The 17593-nt window shown below is 29.2% G+C and overlaps 2 protein-coding genes across 2 annotated transcripts; one reads left to right on the top strand and one right to left on the bottom strand.

The window, feature by feature from the left end:
- The first annotated feature begins 3397 nt into the window (after positions 1-3397).
- LOC101490855 (AT-hook motif nuclear-localized protein 23) lies at positions 3398-5035 on the top strand. The gene has a single exon (XM_004508970.4). The coding sequence runs from the start codon at positions 3850-3852 to the stop codon at positions 4750-4752; it is 903 nt and encodes a 300-aa protein (XP_004509027.1). The 5' UTR covers positions 3398-3849; the 3' UTR covers positions 4753-5035.
- A 6260-nt stretch (positions 5036-11295) lies between these two features.
- Positions 11296-15863, bottom strand: LOC101490533 (AT-hook motif nuclear-localized protein 8-like). The gene is made up of 5 exons (XM_004508969.4): positions 15255-15863; positions 15099-15151; positions 13662-13793; positions 12110-12271; positions 11296-11911 (listed from the first exon to the last, which is right to left on the bottom strand). The coding sequence occupies exons 1-5, from the start codon at positions 15649-15651 to the stop codon at positions 11627-11629; spliced, it is 1029 nt and encodes a 342-aa protein (XP_004509026.1). The 5' UTR covers positions 15652-15863; the 3' UTR covers positions 11296-11626.
- Between the last annotated feature and the right edge of the window lie 1730 nt (positions 15864-17593).

The raw sequence follows: 17593 nt of genomic DNA, 5'->3' as shown, positions 1-17593 counted from the left end.
ATATATTTAAAATATTATAACAAAAATATAAAATACTATAAAAATCATTTTTTTTAAAATTTTAAACAAAACCATTATATGAATTGGATTGCCACTTTTACTCTCTTTAATATTATTTTTATTTATAAAAAAAATTCTCACCACTTAGCTGGTTAATATTAAAAAGTATCATATAGGATTATTTACCATAATAGTTGCTATTAATTAGATATACTTTCATACAAACAAATTAAGTATTATATGTTGTAATTGGCTAAATATTGAAAAAATATATAAATTTATTTTTGAGGTTTTAAGACAAAAATGAACATTGAAATTAAGTAAATAATAAATATTTTGTATTATTATGGGTGGGAAAATTTCATATCTTTATAGTGCTATTACAAAATCTATTTTCTTCACAATTTAAGCATTGTCAATCATAGTCTGTAAATTTAATAACAAAAAATACAGTTAATAAATTACATTTTTCATTAAATAAAAAAAAAATCATTCAAATTAACGAATAATCAATGCACATAATCAAAAATCAATTTCTCACTTTAATTTTTGTCTTCCTTTTTTTCTCAGTAAGATCTATGTCCCTCAATTTTGTTTAATGTACTTTTAGCTTAAAGAAAAAAATAGTTGAAAATAATAATTAATAAATATAATAAGGAAAATATGAAGAAAAAAAATGGAGTTTTTAAGAGAAAAATGAAAATTAAGAGTAAATATAAATCTTTTGACTTATTAATTAGGAGTTGGAATAACATCATTTTTTTAATAGTTTTATAATCCTTTTGCAAAATATGTTTTTTTTCACAATTAAGCATTGTCAAATGCAGTTAATAAATGTCATTTAGCATTAAATAATAAAAAATTATTGTAAAAAATATTAAATATAAAAGGAATTAAAATATACTATCTAATAGACCTTTGTCAAAATCTGAATAAATAACCTTATTAAATAAATAAGTAAATAAATAAAAGTAAACTCTTTTAATATTGCATTCAATGACATAAATTTTATTTGATATACACTAGCGGTGTAAATGATAAAATATATATATATATATATATATATATATATATAAAAGCAGCATAAATATTTTTTACACTATAAAAAAATTATAATAGTTGGGTGATTTAAAATATTAAATTAACTTTAATCAAATCTACTTTCATAATCATTAAAATTATGTTTTATGATTGGGTGAGATTAGAGTAAAAATTTACAGTGACTTTGTATCAAAACTAATCTCTAATTGTACTCTTAAAATTTTGTAAACACACAATTAAAATAAATAAATTTTTTTATATTCAATTTTAAAAAAAAATAAGTCGTAACTATTATCTCCGTTTCTTTTAAATTAAGTGTCATTTTAGAAATGTTGTTATTTTTAATATGTAATTTTAATGTTCAAAATAGTATTAACTATTATTGGGCAGAATTATCCTTAACTATTTAATGCAGAGACAAAAATAAATGAATTGAAATGATAAATAGTTAATAATGCTATATGGATAAAAAAAAAATTATCATAAGTAGCTAAATTTAATAATTTTGTTGATACGTATAAATAACTTTAAAAGAAACAGATTTATAGTATTATTCACTTATTTATATATCTACAATAAGTAATTAAGAGTATCATTAAAAAATCACTCTCTCTTTCGCCTTACTGTTTTTATTCATTTGACACGTATTTAGATATGACAAAATATTTGGTCAAAAAAGACACGACAATAAGTAAAACAGATAGAGTTATAATTTTATTAAATTATATATTTTAATAATTAGTGTATTTTTCATTATTATAAATAAAAATTATAATATAATAATTTGGGAATAATGTATATAATATTAATGAGATAGTCAACACATGAAGAAAAAAAATCAAACTTATATTAAAAATTAAAATTAACATTTATTTTGAAATTTTTATGTTTTAAAATGACACTCATTCTGAGATGAATATATAATAATTAATCTTATATTAAATTTTAAAAATACAATTAAATAAAAAAAATTATATTCACATTCAAAATCATTAATTCAAAAGGAATGGATAGAATACTAAATTTATGAGAATGCTTAATAAAAAAAATATTAAAAATAATAGTTAGTATAAATGGCCTTTTGTCAACAAAAAAAGTATAAATAACTCCAAACATTAATACTTCCTCCATTCGAGAATTCTAGAATGAGAATTCATTTTTTAGTATTTTACAAAAATTAAGATATAAAGAAGTATAAATATCCCCAAACAATACTTATCTTATACTATTTGTGTCTTTATATTATAAATTAAATATTAAATACTTTTTTTATATAAATATGCTCTTATTATTGGGTCGTCTCAACTTATTTAACTACACCACTAATTACTTTTATTAAATATATTTTAATGAATAAAATTATTTTTAAAAAAATAATCAACAATTCAAATAAGACACTTATTATAAAATATAAAATGTTTTAATAAAATAATAATTAACACTGTCATTAAGGTCTAATTCAAATTAAAAAATATCGATATTGTTAAGTTGTATATTATATTATGAGTTTGAACTTGAAACCTCAAAATTGCGTGTAAATTTTTATGATATTTACCATCTCATCTACAAAAAAATTGTTGCATTGAATTTCAAAAATAACAATTAAATAAAAACAAATTCTTAGATAAAACAATAATTAAAAAGGAACATATAGAATCTTAAATTTACCTTTGACCAAAAAAAATTCCAAAATTTATAAGAATACTTAATAATTTTTTTAAAGTACTATTTAATTCATATTGTTTTTAATTAAATAACCTTTTGTAAAAAATTAAAATAATCCTAAACAATATTTTATACTTTATCTTTGAAAATTAAACAAATATATTGGAGACTTTTATGGTATATTTAAAAATTAATATATTTTGATATTATCGAATTAAATTATTAATAGTTAAATAATATGTTATCTATGAATTAGTTTGACTATTTTTTAAATTTAATTTTTTAAGTCTATTTGAAAATGATGTTTTTATTATAATTTTAATTAAAATTAAATCTTTAATTTTAATTATTAGTATTAAAATTTAATAAATGAATTTTGAAAAACTGTCAATTTAAGTAATTTTAATTGATATTATAATAATATTTATGTTAATAAATTAAAAATATCATTAAAAAAATATTAATAATATCAATATACACTATTTTTTTAATAGTAAAGTAGAATTGTGATATTTAATACACGAAAGGGATGTAATAATGCCCATAGAAAAGTTAATTTAAAAAATGAATATAAGAACGCGTGTTGTCACGGTGCGTGAATGGAAGTGACTAAGACATTGGAGTAAGAAAGCGAATTAAAAAGATTTCTCCAACCATTTCTTCTTATTTTATATAAACTTTAGGTTGTCCAAACAAATGACTTGTTTTTGAGTTCTTTGTCTCCTTCAACCTCATTTCTCTCTCTCTCCCATTCTTCTTCTTCCCTTTTCTTTCTCTTCACTCCATTTCTATTTCACCGCTCCTCTGTCTTTTTTTCAATCCAACCCAAAATGTTTTTCTATTCCACCACCTTCAACAATATCTAAATATTTCACATCTTTTACCAATTCTTTTTTATTTTCTATATATCTACTACACACTCACTCACACCAATAAACAAAACAAGGGTGAACAAACAAACAGTGTTCGATCTATATCATATTCATATTTATTTACAATTAACAATACTATTTCTTTCTCTATAGTAATAAAAATTATTTTCCTAGTTTTCTGTTTTCATCTTTTAATATAAAAAAAAAACTTTGTTTTTTAATTTTAATTTTTATATAAATCAATTTCTCTCTCTATTTGTTTGATGTGTCTATGGCTGGTTTGGATTTAGGAAGTGCATCTCGCTTTATGCAAAACCTTCAAAGACAGCAACAAGACTTGCACCTTCAACAACAACATCACCACAACCATCACGATTCTGAACAAGAATCGAATCGTGGTGGTGCTGGTGGTGGTGGTCCTTTTTCGTCAAACGACGAAGACGAGCGAAGCCAAGGCTTGGAGCTAGGTTCGGCGGCAGGACCTGGTGACGTGGTAGGACGTCGTCCACGTGGCAGACCACCAGGCTCGAAAAACAAGGCGAAACCTCCGGTGATCATCACAAGAGAGAGCGCCAACACACTGAGGGCTCATATTCTAGAAGTTGCCAGCGGTTCCGATGTTTTTGAATGCGTAACTAACTACGCTCGCCGTCGTCAGCGTGGGATCTGTGTTTTAAGCGGAAGTGGAACTGTTACTAATGTCACTCTCCGACAGCCGGCGGCGGCTGGTGCTGTTGTTACGCTTCATGGGAGATTCGAGATACTGTCCCTTTCTGGATCTTTTCTGCCTCCGCCGGCTCCTCCGGGAGCAACTAGTTTGACAATTTACCTTGCCGGAGGTCAAGGACAGGTGGTCGGAGGGAGTGTGGTTGGTGAACTTACGGCGGCGGGACCGGTGATTGTGATTGCTGCTTCGTTTACTAATGTTGCTTATGAGAGGTTGCCTTTGGAGGAAGAAGAACAGATTCAGATGCAGGCGGCGGCTGGAGGAGGTTCTCAAGGCTCTGGTGGTGGTGGTGGTGGTGGTGGTGGTGGAGTTGTGAATAATGCTTTTCCTGATCCTTCTTCTGGTTTGCCGTTTTTCAATTTGCCATTGAATATGCAGAATGTTCAGATGCCAGTTGATGGTGGTTGGGCGGGAAACAACAATTCAGCTTCACGTCCACCTTTTTGATGGATCGAATGCTTTTGAGATGATCATTGAATTGAATTCCAAATTATTTATAAGGTCAGTGTTAATTCATGGATATGGTGGTGATTATTCTTAGTGCGTTTGAATCAAGTCATGTTATATTAATGTGTACTTTCTTCTTCTAGTTCGTACAATTGGTACTTCAATTTAGTGTCTCATTGGTTTTTTTTATTTCAACTTTCGGATTCTGCTTTTATTAGTCTTTTTAATATTGTTATATTATTTTATGGAAGATATATGACTATATATATATTTAGTTTGTCTTCGTTATTCGTTTCATTATTTCTCTTATACATGTTTCAAGAAGCTGGTTTGTCGTTAGACATGAAACAATTATAACTTGCGAGTCGTAACACATGATAATAATAACTTTACCACCTTTATTTCCGTGCTTTTTTTTTTCATATGTTTTGCTTTGTTTTTGTTTAATACAGCGATGAGTGTGTGAGGCGATAAATGATATATATATTTTTATAAACAAAAGTAATTTATTGTAAATACAAATTTAAAATCTATTACAATATTTTTTCAGTCATATGGATATTGTAAGCAACACAATACGGTATGCCACCAGTCCCAAAAAACAAAATTTTAACTCTGTTTTTCGCTACTAATGAATTAAGACCAAGATACATTTTTAACTCTCTCAATTATTCCTAATACATTGGTTACATTTTAATTTTGTATTGGTGTATCAATCATTTAGTAGCATGCGCATATTTCCTGTGATTTCTTGATTATGTAATGGATTTATAGTACCTCGTACTCTTATTAATAATTTTGTTTATAAAAAAAACATTGGCCGCCTTTCATTAAAAATAATATCATTATTTTCCAACCAAATACACTAACGAGTTGTGCCAGAAAGTTTATAGTCTTGTAAGTTTATAGTGATCACCCAAAAAATTCTTGTTAAATTTATGCCAGCTTGTTAACACAACTTTCCGTCGTGTATAAAATGTATGTATCTAATAGAGTATATTATTATAGTATGCATACATAACATAAACTCAGGTATTCAGAATAGATATATTAAAGGTGTTCCTTTACGGCGTTAACTAATTAAGAAAATAGAATATAGACAATAGATATGGGGAAAATCTTGTTACGTAGAGAAGATGGCCTTATTTTCTTGTTGAATATACTAGTTATTGATTATCTTACTTTTTTTTTTAACGAGATTTGTTATCGTATGTGAACAAAAGCTTTCTACTGCATATTATACATTTAATGAAAACCATGAGTCAAATTTTTATTTTTAATGAAAACCAAAACATAGAAATGAAAAACCTAAACATTATTGTTTTAATTAGTTTGTTTTGTAAACCGTACTTTCTTATTGTTTAATTTATATTTTTCGTATATACTTGTGAGTTTCTGGCCATGTAAAAAGTCAAAATTGCCTTCTCCAGCGCTGGTCAACATCAATACGTATATATCATTTTCTGTTTAATTTATGGCCTTAGTGTAACAATGAAAAGCCATAGATTCTCTGATGATGAATTGGATCTAAGTCCAGTTTTGAGTACCAGTGGCTATTAAGGAGTACCTAGCTAGTACTCTTTTGGTAAAACGTATATGATCTGATTTAGATAAAAAGAGGAGTCATGTATCAATGCCCTATGGTGGGGATTTTACCCTGATCTATATTACTAATGAAAAATACTTGATGTAGACCCAAACACATTTTAGACATGTTGAGAGAGAAATAGAGAAAGTAATGTGATAATTGTGATATATTGATGATATGATAGGAAGAGACTGATAGAGATAAATTGAAAGAGTTGTATGAAAATTAAGGGTGTTTAAATATAAGAGTTGTTTTCATATTATATTTAACTCATCGATATGTAGAGCCCATCCAATGGTTGCTAAATATTTTCACCAGCCAATATGTTTAACTTTTTTTTTTTAACTTATGACTGTTAGTTTTTTTTAAGTTATGACCATTAGTTTTTTTGACCGTTAATTTGTTTATGAAATACATTTTCTTATTAATTAGAATAATTTTTTTTTTTTACTTTTACTTTTTCTTTCACAATTTTTATTACACAAGTTTTTTTCATTAATTTTCTATTAACAATATTTTTTCATCTTATTGTTTGAAACAAAAATTATTTGTAGCAAATGGATCCAAATCAATAAATATTAAATAATAAGTATTTTTCAAATAATTAAATAATATATTTTTATGTGCGTTCAAACGTTGTGTCTAAAATGTGTGATCATATAAATATTTTTTTATTTAAAATGAAACTCTTTATAAATGTCTTTTAGAACTTATTTTCAATATTAAATTTTTATATTGTGTTTAATTCATCCCTCCTTACAAAATTGTCTTACAAAAATCAATGTGTATAAAATTTTTTGAAGTCTTATCTCTTTTTTAATATGAGAGTTGAGTTTTTCTGATACACTTTCTCATAAATCAAAGTTGGGCATGGTACATAGGTAATTTGTTGGGAGGCTCAAATTGATATATAAAATAATGGAGAGAGACTGACGAGAGGATCCACATTCTTTCATCATCAATCCGTCTCTCTCCTCTCACCCTCATAAAGATCCAAGTTGCTTTCATTTGTGTAAACACGTATGTTTGGAGCCTTTACATATTATTGTCTAATGAAACAATTGTGAAGATTAGATTTAGAGAAAGTTTGTTTTGCTTAATTATCACAGTTGCACCATTTTGATCGATGCCGCCATGAAATTGTCTTTGAAATTTGTTAAAATTTCAACAGTGACATGTGTTGTTTTATGGAATTAGAAGTTTACAGTTTTTTTTATTCTTACGTTTGAGACATAAGAATAAAAAAAGAAACTATATTATCTTAAAATATAATCAAGTCGACGTCAATCAAATTACTATTTGAATTGTAAAAAAATAAGAATCATGCAATTTAATTTTTTAAAAATATTATTAAAATTTTATATAATTTTTAAATACATATGCACCGTAGATTTTACATTATACTAGTCCATTAAATCACTTGTCTAAAATATATAAGCCTCAATGATAAAATTCGGTTATCCTAGGTTACTAGTAGTTTCACAAGTTAATATGTGGATTTAATAAACCCAAGTCCTTTTTTATTAGTTCGGAATCGCATTGGTCTTCCTAGTGATGACCTCGTTTTCCAGTTGCTTGTGGGGTTAATGAGACGCGTGACATGTGAAGCTATCAAAATGATAAATAAGTGTACCTTCGATTATAGGTAGCTTAGGTTTCCGGCGCGGCCAGGATTTAAATATTGTAAAGATGTAATGTCACTGACTTTTATTCTTTTAAATATTCTCCACTTAATATGATATTATACAAATTAATTAAAGTACCTTCCGTTTTTAATGAAATGCTAGCCTTGCACATAGTAGTGAAGGTGCACTAAACATGCAGTAATGGCGCTTTATTATATCCTACGAATTAATCTGTTTGAATAAATAACTTATTTAACAATTTATAGTTTAAACTTTTATAGCATAAATTTTTATGTATAAATTATTTTTATAATATAAAATTAAATAATATCAAATTATTTTTATATAATATATAAATTGTTTTCGTATATTATCCAAAATAATTTATAAAAATTAATTGAAAATAACTTATAACATCATCCTATAAGTTGTTTTTATATATTTTCTAAAACAATTTCGTAAATATTTGTATTTTTAAACAAAATCAAATAAGTCAATTTACATACATCTTTAATGTTATAATTTTTAAGAATTTAAATCTTTTAATGTCGTCGTATCGAGTTATAGTTGTAACAACTATTAGATTTAAAACGATAAATTTTATCTCTTTAAATGTAACTATTTTTTTAGAGGATTGAAACACATTTTGTGAGTGTAGATAGGGAAGGAGACAGAAAAAGATAATCCTTTTGTTTTGTGTACCTCTAATATAAGTCTACGGAATCTGCACCTTGATTTTAAAGCCACTTGATAATAATTCCTTTTGTGTGTGTGTGGACATTTGATGATGAATTTGATGCCAATATCTTTAGTTCTTGGAATTGTGAAATGAGCATGTGATGATGTCTGCTTGGTTAATGTATCACTAATCAGCCTTTGGCATCTTCAACATTTTTAACCTTTAGCTCTATGCATTGGTTATTGGAAGAAAATGAGCTTCTTTTGCTTGTGCATGTTTTAATAATATACCTAGAGAAGGACGATCGAAAGAAATAAATACCAATGAATTCCACACCTCGACGAATAAGATTTGGTAGAGGATCATGAGAAAGTTTATAAACCATTAATTTCTTTTATTTTCCAAATCCTTTTATCACCAACCTAATAATCCGGCATAGAGATCGAAGACAAACCACATACTAAACAATCGTATTTAGATACTCTAGTATTCTCTTGTTTACCATGGTAGAAAAAGACAAAAGGAAAAAAATGACAAATATAGTTGAGAAATTGTTGGATTAAATTGTGAGTAATACTCTTACTTTGACTATAAATACATTAAATATTGGATAAATATGTTATATGAGTCACATTTTAAATATCTTAAAAGTTTGAGTTGAGATAATGTTCAATCTGTTAATTTTAAATTATTTTTTTCGTTATTACTCTCGACACTTTCTAAAAAGTAACAAACAATTGAGAGTTATATTCCCATCTACATAACATTAACATATACTTCCGTACAAACATTTATCATATAAAAAATACATATGATGAGAGAATCAGGGAGAAAAAAACTCAAGAAGGGATTAATTTTGACATAGCTGTTAGGGAAATATGAGTTTTGGTCAACACACTCATATCTTAGAGTTTAGTTATGTATGTTCCCAACAATCAATCATGCAAAATCCGTCATTATTTTATATTTAATTAATTTGAAAATAATTTAAGTTTTAAGTTGATTTTGCTTTAGGTTATCAGTACCCAATCAAATTCATAGGTATCTAAAAATTTATCTATAAATTATATTAAAATTTATTTGATAAGTTTTTTTTTATTCCATTGATTTTCTTAATCACGAACTCTTAAATAAATAATATATTTTTTAAGGTGGAATTGTTAGATTTAAATATGAGTAGTTAATTTTTATTATGAATGAGTTAAATGTTGAATATATAAGATATAGGTGACTCATATATCCATCGTCTTACAATTTTGAATAGAGATGTGGCGTCAATGTCTTTTGTGATCTTGGAGTATTAGACGTATTGTTCTCCCGCGTTATTGGACTCCCATTCTGAAATATTGTTTAGATTCATGTAAAATGAACAATTAATTTTGATCCATCCAAAATCTAAAAGTGGTATTTGTGGTTTATTCTCATGCAACATTTATTAACATCTAATATCACGTTAGCATGTAACAATGCAAAAACTTTTCCTTCGAATGAATATCGGTGACCATGAAAATGTTTTCAACTTATCAAACTCTTAGGAATGAAAGAAAAAATATTTTTTCAAGAACAAAAAAAATGTTCATTTTCAGAGAACAAAAACAAATTCTCATATTCGAAGGAACAAAAACCAATGAAATATTTTTACAAACACTAAAATCTAGATTCTTTCCTTTACAAGAATAAAAACATATTTAACAATATTATTAATATAATAAATATACGTTTCATTAAATATATTTTATTTTTATTAAGCAAATTGTTACTCTTGAAAGCTCGAACAAGTTATTAGAATTTTCATTATGTGGATCAAATATGTTAGTTTTTTTTTATAGGGAAATACATTATTGGTGAATTTGAAAGTTGAACATAAACATAAAATGTGTACTCTTTTTTTTTTTTTTTTGTGTGTCGAAAACGTGTTTGAAAGCCTATAAGTTGGCATCAAAAGCCCATTCACTTATCCAACGACCATAAATAACTGAGCCCGGCAGCCCATTCGCTTCCTGGCCAACATCAAAAGCCTATCAGTTGACTACATTTTTTTTGTGTGAAAAATTCCTAGAGATCTGTTTTCCTTTACATACCAACCACAACTTTGATTGCCATTCCTACATGTCTTACAGTCAATGAGTCCATCACCCAAAAAACAAATCTGTTTCAACAACTCAGCTGAAAATAACTGAGACTAAACCATATTTTTACACCATTAATTAATTTAACAATATATTTAAAGTAATTTATTTAAAAAGGTATAAAATTAATTATTGATGGCATGTAGTATTACATTAGTTTGATTGTGGTAATCACAAACTCATTTTCTAACCTCTTGCAAGAGCAGTTGCGATTTTCATGGCAGTGGCGCTGGGTGAATGTGTAACTATGCTTTGGGCTTTATGGTGCATAAGCTCTATTTCTACACGCAAGCTTCAACACCTCATGTCTTTCACAACTCAACTTGCTTTATAAATTTTTGAAAGTTGTTTGAAAAATTTGTCAAGATGGCGCAAACTATTAAGTAATTCTTTTAATGATTCAAGAGTAAGAATGTGCAAGTTATTATGAGGAACACAACGTTGATGAATGCATGAGGCACCAAATTCGTAGTAAACTCAAGAATAAAATAAAATAAAATAAAATAAATAAAGCATGATGAATGAATGGGTAAAAGCACATAACTGATTTCGCTATTTCGCTGAGCACAGACAACAAACTCCAAAATGATAGAATTTGGGTAATGCTGAGAGCATATCCATGGCTAGCATCATTAGAATCACTACAATTACACATAATTATAAGATACATGAACAAAAAATTCTAATTGGCTGAATGATGGAGAGATTAACTTAAACCTTAATATAGACTGTTCTAAACTCAGTCCTTAATAATGCATGTACCATTTTAGACTTATCCTCTAGACACTACACTTTGAATAATCATACAACAAATACCCTGATTCTGCACTGTTAATCCGAAGTCAAATCTTCTTCACTGATGAGTTTGGCCAGCCCATAGTGGATGGTGATACATCTGCTGCATATTGTGATGAACAGGCTGATTGGCATTATTGTAGAGTCCAGGCCCCCTACTAAAATTACTATTATGATCATTTTCCTCCGAGGACTCGGTAGAAGGCCCTTGAGAAGTAGGACTAGTTGGTGTCGTAGGTGCCCCAAAGTGCAACATTTGGGATGTTGGTTCTGAAGAAGGCCCAGATTTCAGCATACTTGAGCTTGACTTTTTCCGATCCAAAATAAAGCTACCCACAATGACCTATTAATGATTGGAAAATGTCACAAAAGTAGAGTATTTAAATTTTGGTCATTCTGTCCTACATGCATAAAAGACTCCCCAATAGATACAAAAACTTATGTACACTATGTTCTATGAGAAAAATATATACAGGTAAATTTTATGGCAAGTCAATTGTTACCAATTGACACAATTTTATAGACCAATTGAGACCAATACCTGAACAGTTGACGCTGCAGTTAGCGTTCCAGCAACTGCACCACCAAAAACTCGTCCATCAGACCCCGCAAGGGAAGCGTATAAACTGCTTGTTCTGTTATGTTCAGCATTATTTTCAGATAGCCTCAACGAACCTGATAACGATACAATCTCGAATTTCCCCTGCGGTGCAAAATGACGTCTTGTGAAGAGAATTAAATCTAGAGACATTGATATTTAATTATACGCTTAACCACAGGTGTTTAAACATACAGAAAAATAAAAGATGCTGTTGAATTTAATTCCTTTCTAAAAGAAACCCCACCAATATTTTTAGCAACTTTTATATATCGTTATTAAACTGCGGTAATTTGTTGGATTTGGAAGGGTGCGGAAAGAAAGTGTGGGTAACACACACCATGTACCTGAGACATAAGTAAAACATATAATCTGAACACTTACTATAAAGTCAATTCTCTTGTGTTCCAAAGTTGGTTTGTTCAATTAGGGGCAACACCTACAAGGTAAGGAATATCGTACATACAGCGGAAGTTCTTGCAACATACGAAGCCATAAACCTATCTACAATCAACCTGTCTTCACTGTTGAGAACCCACTCGCCCAAAGCCTCAAGTTATTAAATGATGGCATAAGCATAATTCTATAACATGCCTCTCACACAAGACACCAAGTATAGACAATGCCTTGGCCAATTTTATCATGAACTGAAATTCAACTGTAATATAGAACAATGTTGACCACAAAAGTTGAGCTCTTTGATCATTAGGTCAAGAAGGTAAACCAACTCTCCCAAAATCTAATCCTTGACACCATTCTTTTGGAAGAAGCTTAAATTTCAGCAAAGATAGAGTAGATATCTGCATTGCCTACACTACTGGATTTAAGGGCCCTCGTGTTAGGGAGCATGTGAAATATAGAACCAATTTTGAGCCTTCACCTAACAGTTTAATCGTTCAATATTTGGTCCTTAGTATCTATCATTCCACAATTGATTTATGGGTTAAAAATACCGTTTTTTTCATAGTGCTTTTGGTAATATAAACAGCCAAGACAATTTGAGTTTCTTTTTTACTTTAGCCTCTAAACTTACATGTCAACAACCTAAGGTAACTTTTTATTAGGGTTTAGGGAAAAAGACTGAGGCAACTGTTTTATACTGTAATGTTGCACTCATCTAATAAAGAAAATATCCCTCCAGAATTTTTTAAATGAGTTTAAGGTTTATAGCACTATTCATCCAGCATTCGAAAGTGGATTTACTTAAAATGCTACATTTCTCAATTTGAATTTGTGTGCTCCAATATCTCTACTAGTTGGTCTTTTCTTGCAAAGTTTAAAGCATAATAATAATAGTAACAACAACAAACAATATAGCATGCAAGAAATAAGACTAAATCAAATACAAAATGCTTGGAGCAAATAGTGATTCGTAGCTTCTGTATGAGTTGTTGTTAATTACAATGTCAATTGTTTACCTTTCAAAGGGATAACGTTACAATGGATAAAGTAATTAACAGATATCAACTAAATTCTCAAAGAATGTAAAAAGTACCTCGAATCTTGTAATACTTCCAGATAATCCTGGCTGCCGAAGGGTTACATTGCAGACTGCACCGGTGGCAGAAAGAATACAAACTGTCCGAGGCCCTATCTGAAAAAAGGCCATAACTTTTTCTGTAATGTCCTGCCAACAACAAAACCATACTGATGAGAATGATCATAACAACTGGAAACCAGACTAACCCTGCTATTAGGTACTTAAAAGACTAGTTTAAAGCCAAAATAAATAAAATAATCTATAACAAACGAACCCTAAATTTTTTGGTTTAAATAGTATCCACATCAAAACAGCAATTCAGCCAATATTTCGATACCCATTTTTTCTGCCTGTTTTATTCCATAAACCAAAAAAGAACCAAACCTAACCAACTACTAAGTTGCTCGACCAAAACAAAAAATGCAGGTGAATGCTATAAATTATTTATTTCTTTTCTGAGTGCAACTCTATGCAATAATGTCGATTTTAAGCTCAAAAACACAGTACTCAAAACATAAACTATAAGAAATAAATACACTTAAATTCTCAAATAGATTGAATAAGATACCCAAAATTAACTCATACTTCACAGCAACATACATAATTTATTTGATGAACTTGACGATGGATAGCTTATTAAGAGCATGGGCTAGAGTACAAAAGCACTGAACAAGAAATTGATATCAATTATACATGCAATAAAGGCAAGCTTATAAAGCTATAAAACATTCAAAGGAACAACATGAAGAATAAAATTTGTATTCCTTGTAAAATGAATATCTGAATTTGAGGACTATATGTATGCAGTATAACTAGTTGGGCAATGCAGATTTGACACTCTAGGATCATCACCGTTAAAATTAACTCAGAGAAATATCATTGAAATTAGCCCCCAAAAACCCAAAAATATATTTAAATAAATGACAAGAAAATAATCATCACAAGATTTTCTTTAAAAGTTATAACAAAGAGAAGAGGCAAGAGCAATAACTCCATCCCCCAGCTCAAATCCTTCCGTTCCCGACTATTAACAATGAATCTACATAAAACTAACAGTGCAATTTATGAAGTCCAAAAACACAACAACAAAAAAGAAACTTGAAAACTGAAACTTTATACCCCTAACTAAAAAATCAAAGGAAATATAACCCCATAATTTTAACATAAGCCATAAACTTATCTGAGGATTTACAATGGAACTAGAGATGACCTACCAACAAGTGACTCTCTAGATTTGTCATGCAATGCAATTTTTATTCTTATTTATTCATTAATTTTAGGAATATAAACTACTCCATTCAATTTTGGGCTCCAACAGGAACTATTAACATGACACACTCTAAGATATGCTAATTAAATGTGTTATTTCAATTCAAAGACTCAAATTACCAAAAATGTAGCATCAATAAAAGTAACAGATTGAATATATAGATAGAAACATGTACTAATTACCTCACCAGACTCCACCAAGATTACGTGTGGAGTAAATCCAGTTCCACCAGCTCCTTCACAGAACAAAAAGCAAAAAAACACTCACAATCAGTTTTACTCAAAATAAGCGCTTAAATTAGAAACGAGAGCACAAAAACAGAAATAACAAACAAGTACCAAGCGCATCCAACTGCTTCTTCCCGGAGCCAGGGGGTCTACCCCTATGCTTCTTCGGAGGAGCATCACCGGCGCCGGAATCACCGGCGGAAGCGGAGGTAGCAGCGACGGGAGAAGAAACATGTGTGGGAGCTAAACCAAGGGCAATGTTACCGTCGGGAGAGTATTTCCTAGGCCGGCCACGCTTCTTCTTAGCAAGGGCGGATGGAGAAGAGGGACCGTCGTGTGTGACGGAGAAAGGCTCCGAGGTTTGCGGCGAGTTGAAGGGAAATCGTGCGGTGGCGGGAGCCATGATGTTGGTGGAGGAATTAGGGCTGATCATGGAGGAGTTAGTTGGAGTATAAGATGTGGGTCCCACCATCATGTTTGATGGTGGTGGAACTGAGCGGGAATCCATTGCGGAAAATGCGGATTGGTTATCGATGATTGATTGATGCGATTAGATGAGAGTTTGCTTTTTAAGTTTCTTTCTGAGTGAATGTGTAAGAAGAAAAGAGAAAGAGGAAATCAGAAAAGAGGGAGAAGAGAAACTGAGAAAGAGTGCCTAACTTTTACTTCGTAAAGACAAATAACTCTACAAGTACAACTTACAACTATACCAACTCGGCTTTATTTATTTCTTAGGGTTGGTTTTTAACTTAAATAAACACACTTTCTTTAGATATTGTGGATTGATTTTCTAAACACTGTTCTTATATATTGTATAGATAACCACTTATTCAAAAATGGAATAAATATTCATTGTTAACAAATTGCACATTTTAATAACTATTTCTATTTTTCAAAAACAACTCTATTTAACTATTTACTATTTCTGGTACGTCATAAACTTTATTTTATTTCTAATTCAATATTTATCTCTTAATATTTTATACTAGATTGAAATTAAATTTTAATATAAAATCATAATTTATTATCTTTTTTAAATCTTGCAGTTAGTGTGTTGAGAATAATTTATTATGAAAGATTGATCTTGAAACACTTTTAGCTATGAGTATCTAGATTATATATTGTATAAACTCGATTATGTGGGGTTTTAAGGGAATTCATGAAAGTTTGTGTATGTTCTGCTTCAATTTAAGTTCTAGTTAACAAGAGTGTGATAGATGAATTTGTAGTTGAGAAAGGTATGAGACGGGGTGACCCTTTGACATCTTTTTGTTCTTAATTGTTGTGGACGGGTTGCAGTTTAAGTCGAGAAAGCTATCGAAATCGGTGTTTTTAGCAGGTAAGTAATTGTAAGGTTCTCCATGATAGACATAGTATTTTGATAGATGTCGAAACTAAGTTTATTTAGTTAGATGGTGAGTGTATACCTTTGTTGATTCTCATTTTTCAATCATTCAAAAATACATTTCAATTATAAAAAGTTATATGAAATTCATATTTCTTTCAAGTTCATGCATTGTAGCATTATGTTAACACATTTTGAAATGCATTAAAAATAATTTTTAAGTGATTTTTCTCTTCGCAAATAAACTCACAGGTTTGTAAATCGTTTATAAAGATCCTGAACTCATTCCTCGATGTTCCATACCTTGTAATTGATTTGCACATAATGTTAATCGACTCACACCGTTCTAGAAGGTTTTTTGAATTGACTCGTGAACATGTGAATCGATTCACATTGTTGCTGGATGAAATCGTGAACTTTCAAGACTCGTGTGATACAATTCACATCATTTGTAGGTCGATTCACATTACTTGCCTATTTAGTTTTTGACTGTTACAAAATAGTTATTTTAGTTATGATGCATTTTACTTCGGTCTACCAACTTATGTCTCTTTATATACTGATATAAACTTTCATTGTAATCAATAATATCTTCAGTTATTCGTAGAGTTTAAAGCATACAAGATTATGTTCTAAATAAAATATTTTATCTGATTCAAGTTGTGTTTGCGAGTGAAACTTTGAGCAGAAAACATCAAGAGATGGGATATCTCTTGTTGGGTGATCATTTCAAACATGAGCAATCGAGAGGATATCGATTGGCTTGTGTCAAGAGGTACTGAATATTGATTTTCTTTGGGGTCTATAAAATGATTTTCTCTAGGCATTATCTTGCAAGAATTTGGAGGGGTATCTTCTTCTAGAAGATATTGGTTAAGTTGTCTTTGAAGGTGTTTCAAAAAATATGGTTCAGATCGTTTAAAAAGAAGCTATTGATGTATGAATTTGTAACAATTACCAACAAATCTTGAAAATATTAAATGATAAAGATAAGGAACAAGTATAATAAAGGAAGAAATTTTTATTCTATAAATGAGAATTGATGTACTCTACATCAAATGATAAAGATAAGGAACAAATATAAATCATGTATTTTTCTCTTTCC

This window comes from Cicer arietinum, chromosome 7 (genome assembly GCF_000331145.2).
Source record: "Cicer arietinum cultivar CDC Frontier isolate Library 1 chromosome 7, Cicar.CDCFrontier_v2.0, whole genome shotgun sequence".
Classification (NCBI taxonomy): Eukaryota; Viridiplantae; Streptophyta; class Magnoliopsida; order Fabales; family Fabaceae; genus Cicer; species Cicer arietinum.
Note: the sequence above shows the minus strand (reverse complement) of the source record. Positions and strands in the feature narration are given on the sequence as shown.

What these genes read in the sequence shown, in the direction of transcription:
- LOC101490855 (XM_004508970.4), top strand. Translation starts at nt 3,850, where the DNA reads ATGGCTGGTTTGGATTTAGGAAGTGCATCTCGCTTTATGCAAAACCTT.
- LOC101490533 (XM_004508969.4), bottom strand. Translation starts at nt 15,651, where the DNA reads ATGGATTCCCGCTCAGTTCCACCACCATCAAACATGATGGTGGGACCC. An exon ending in GAAGCAGTTGGATGCGCTTG is followed by an intron (nt 15,152 to 15,254) that starts GTACTTGTTTGT and finishes TGTTCTGTGAAG; the next exon opens with GAGCTGGTGGAACTGGATTT. An exon ending in CTGCAGCGTCAACTGTTCAG is followed by an intron (nt 11,912 to 12,109) that starts GTATTGGTCTCA and finishes AATCATTAATAG; the next exon opens with GTCATTGTGGGTAGCTTTAT.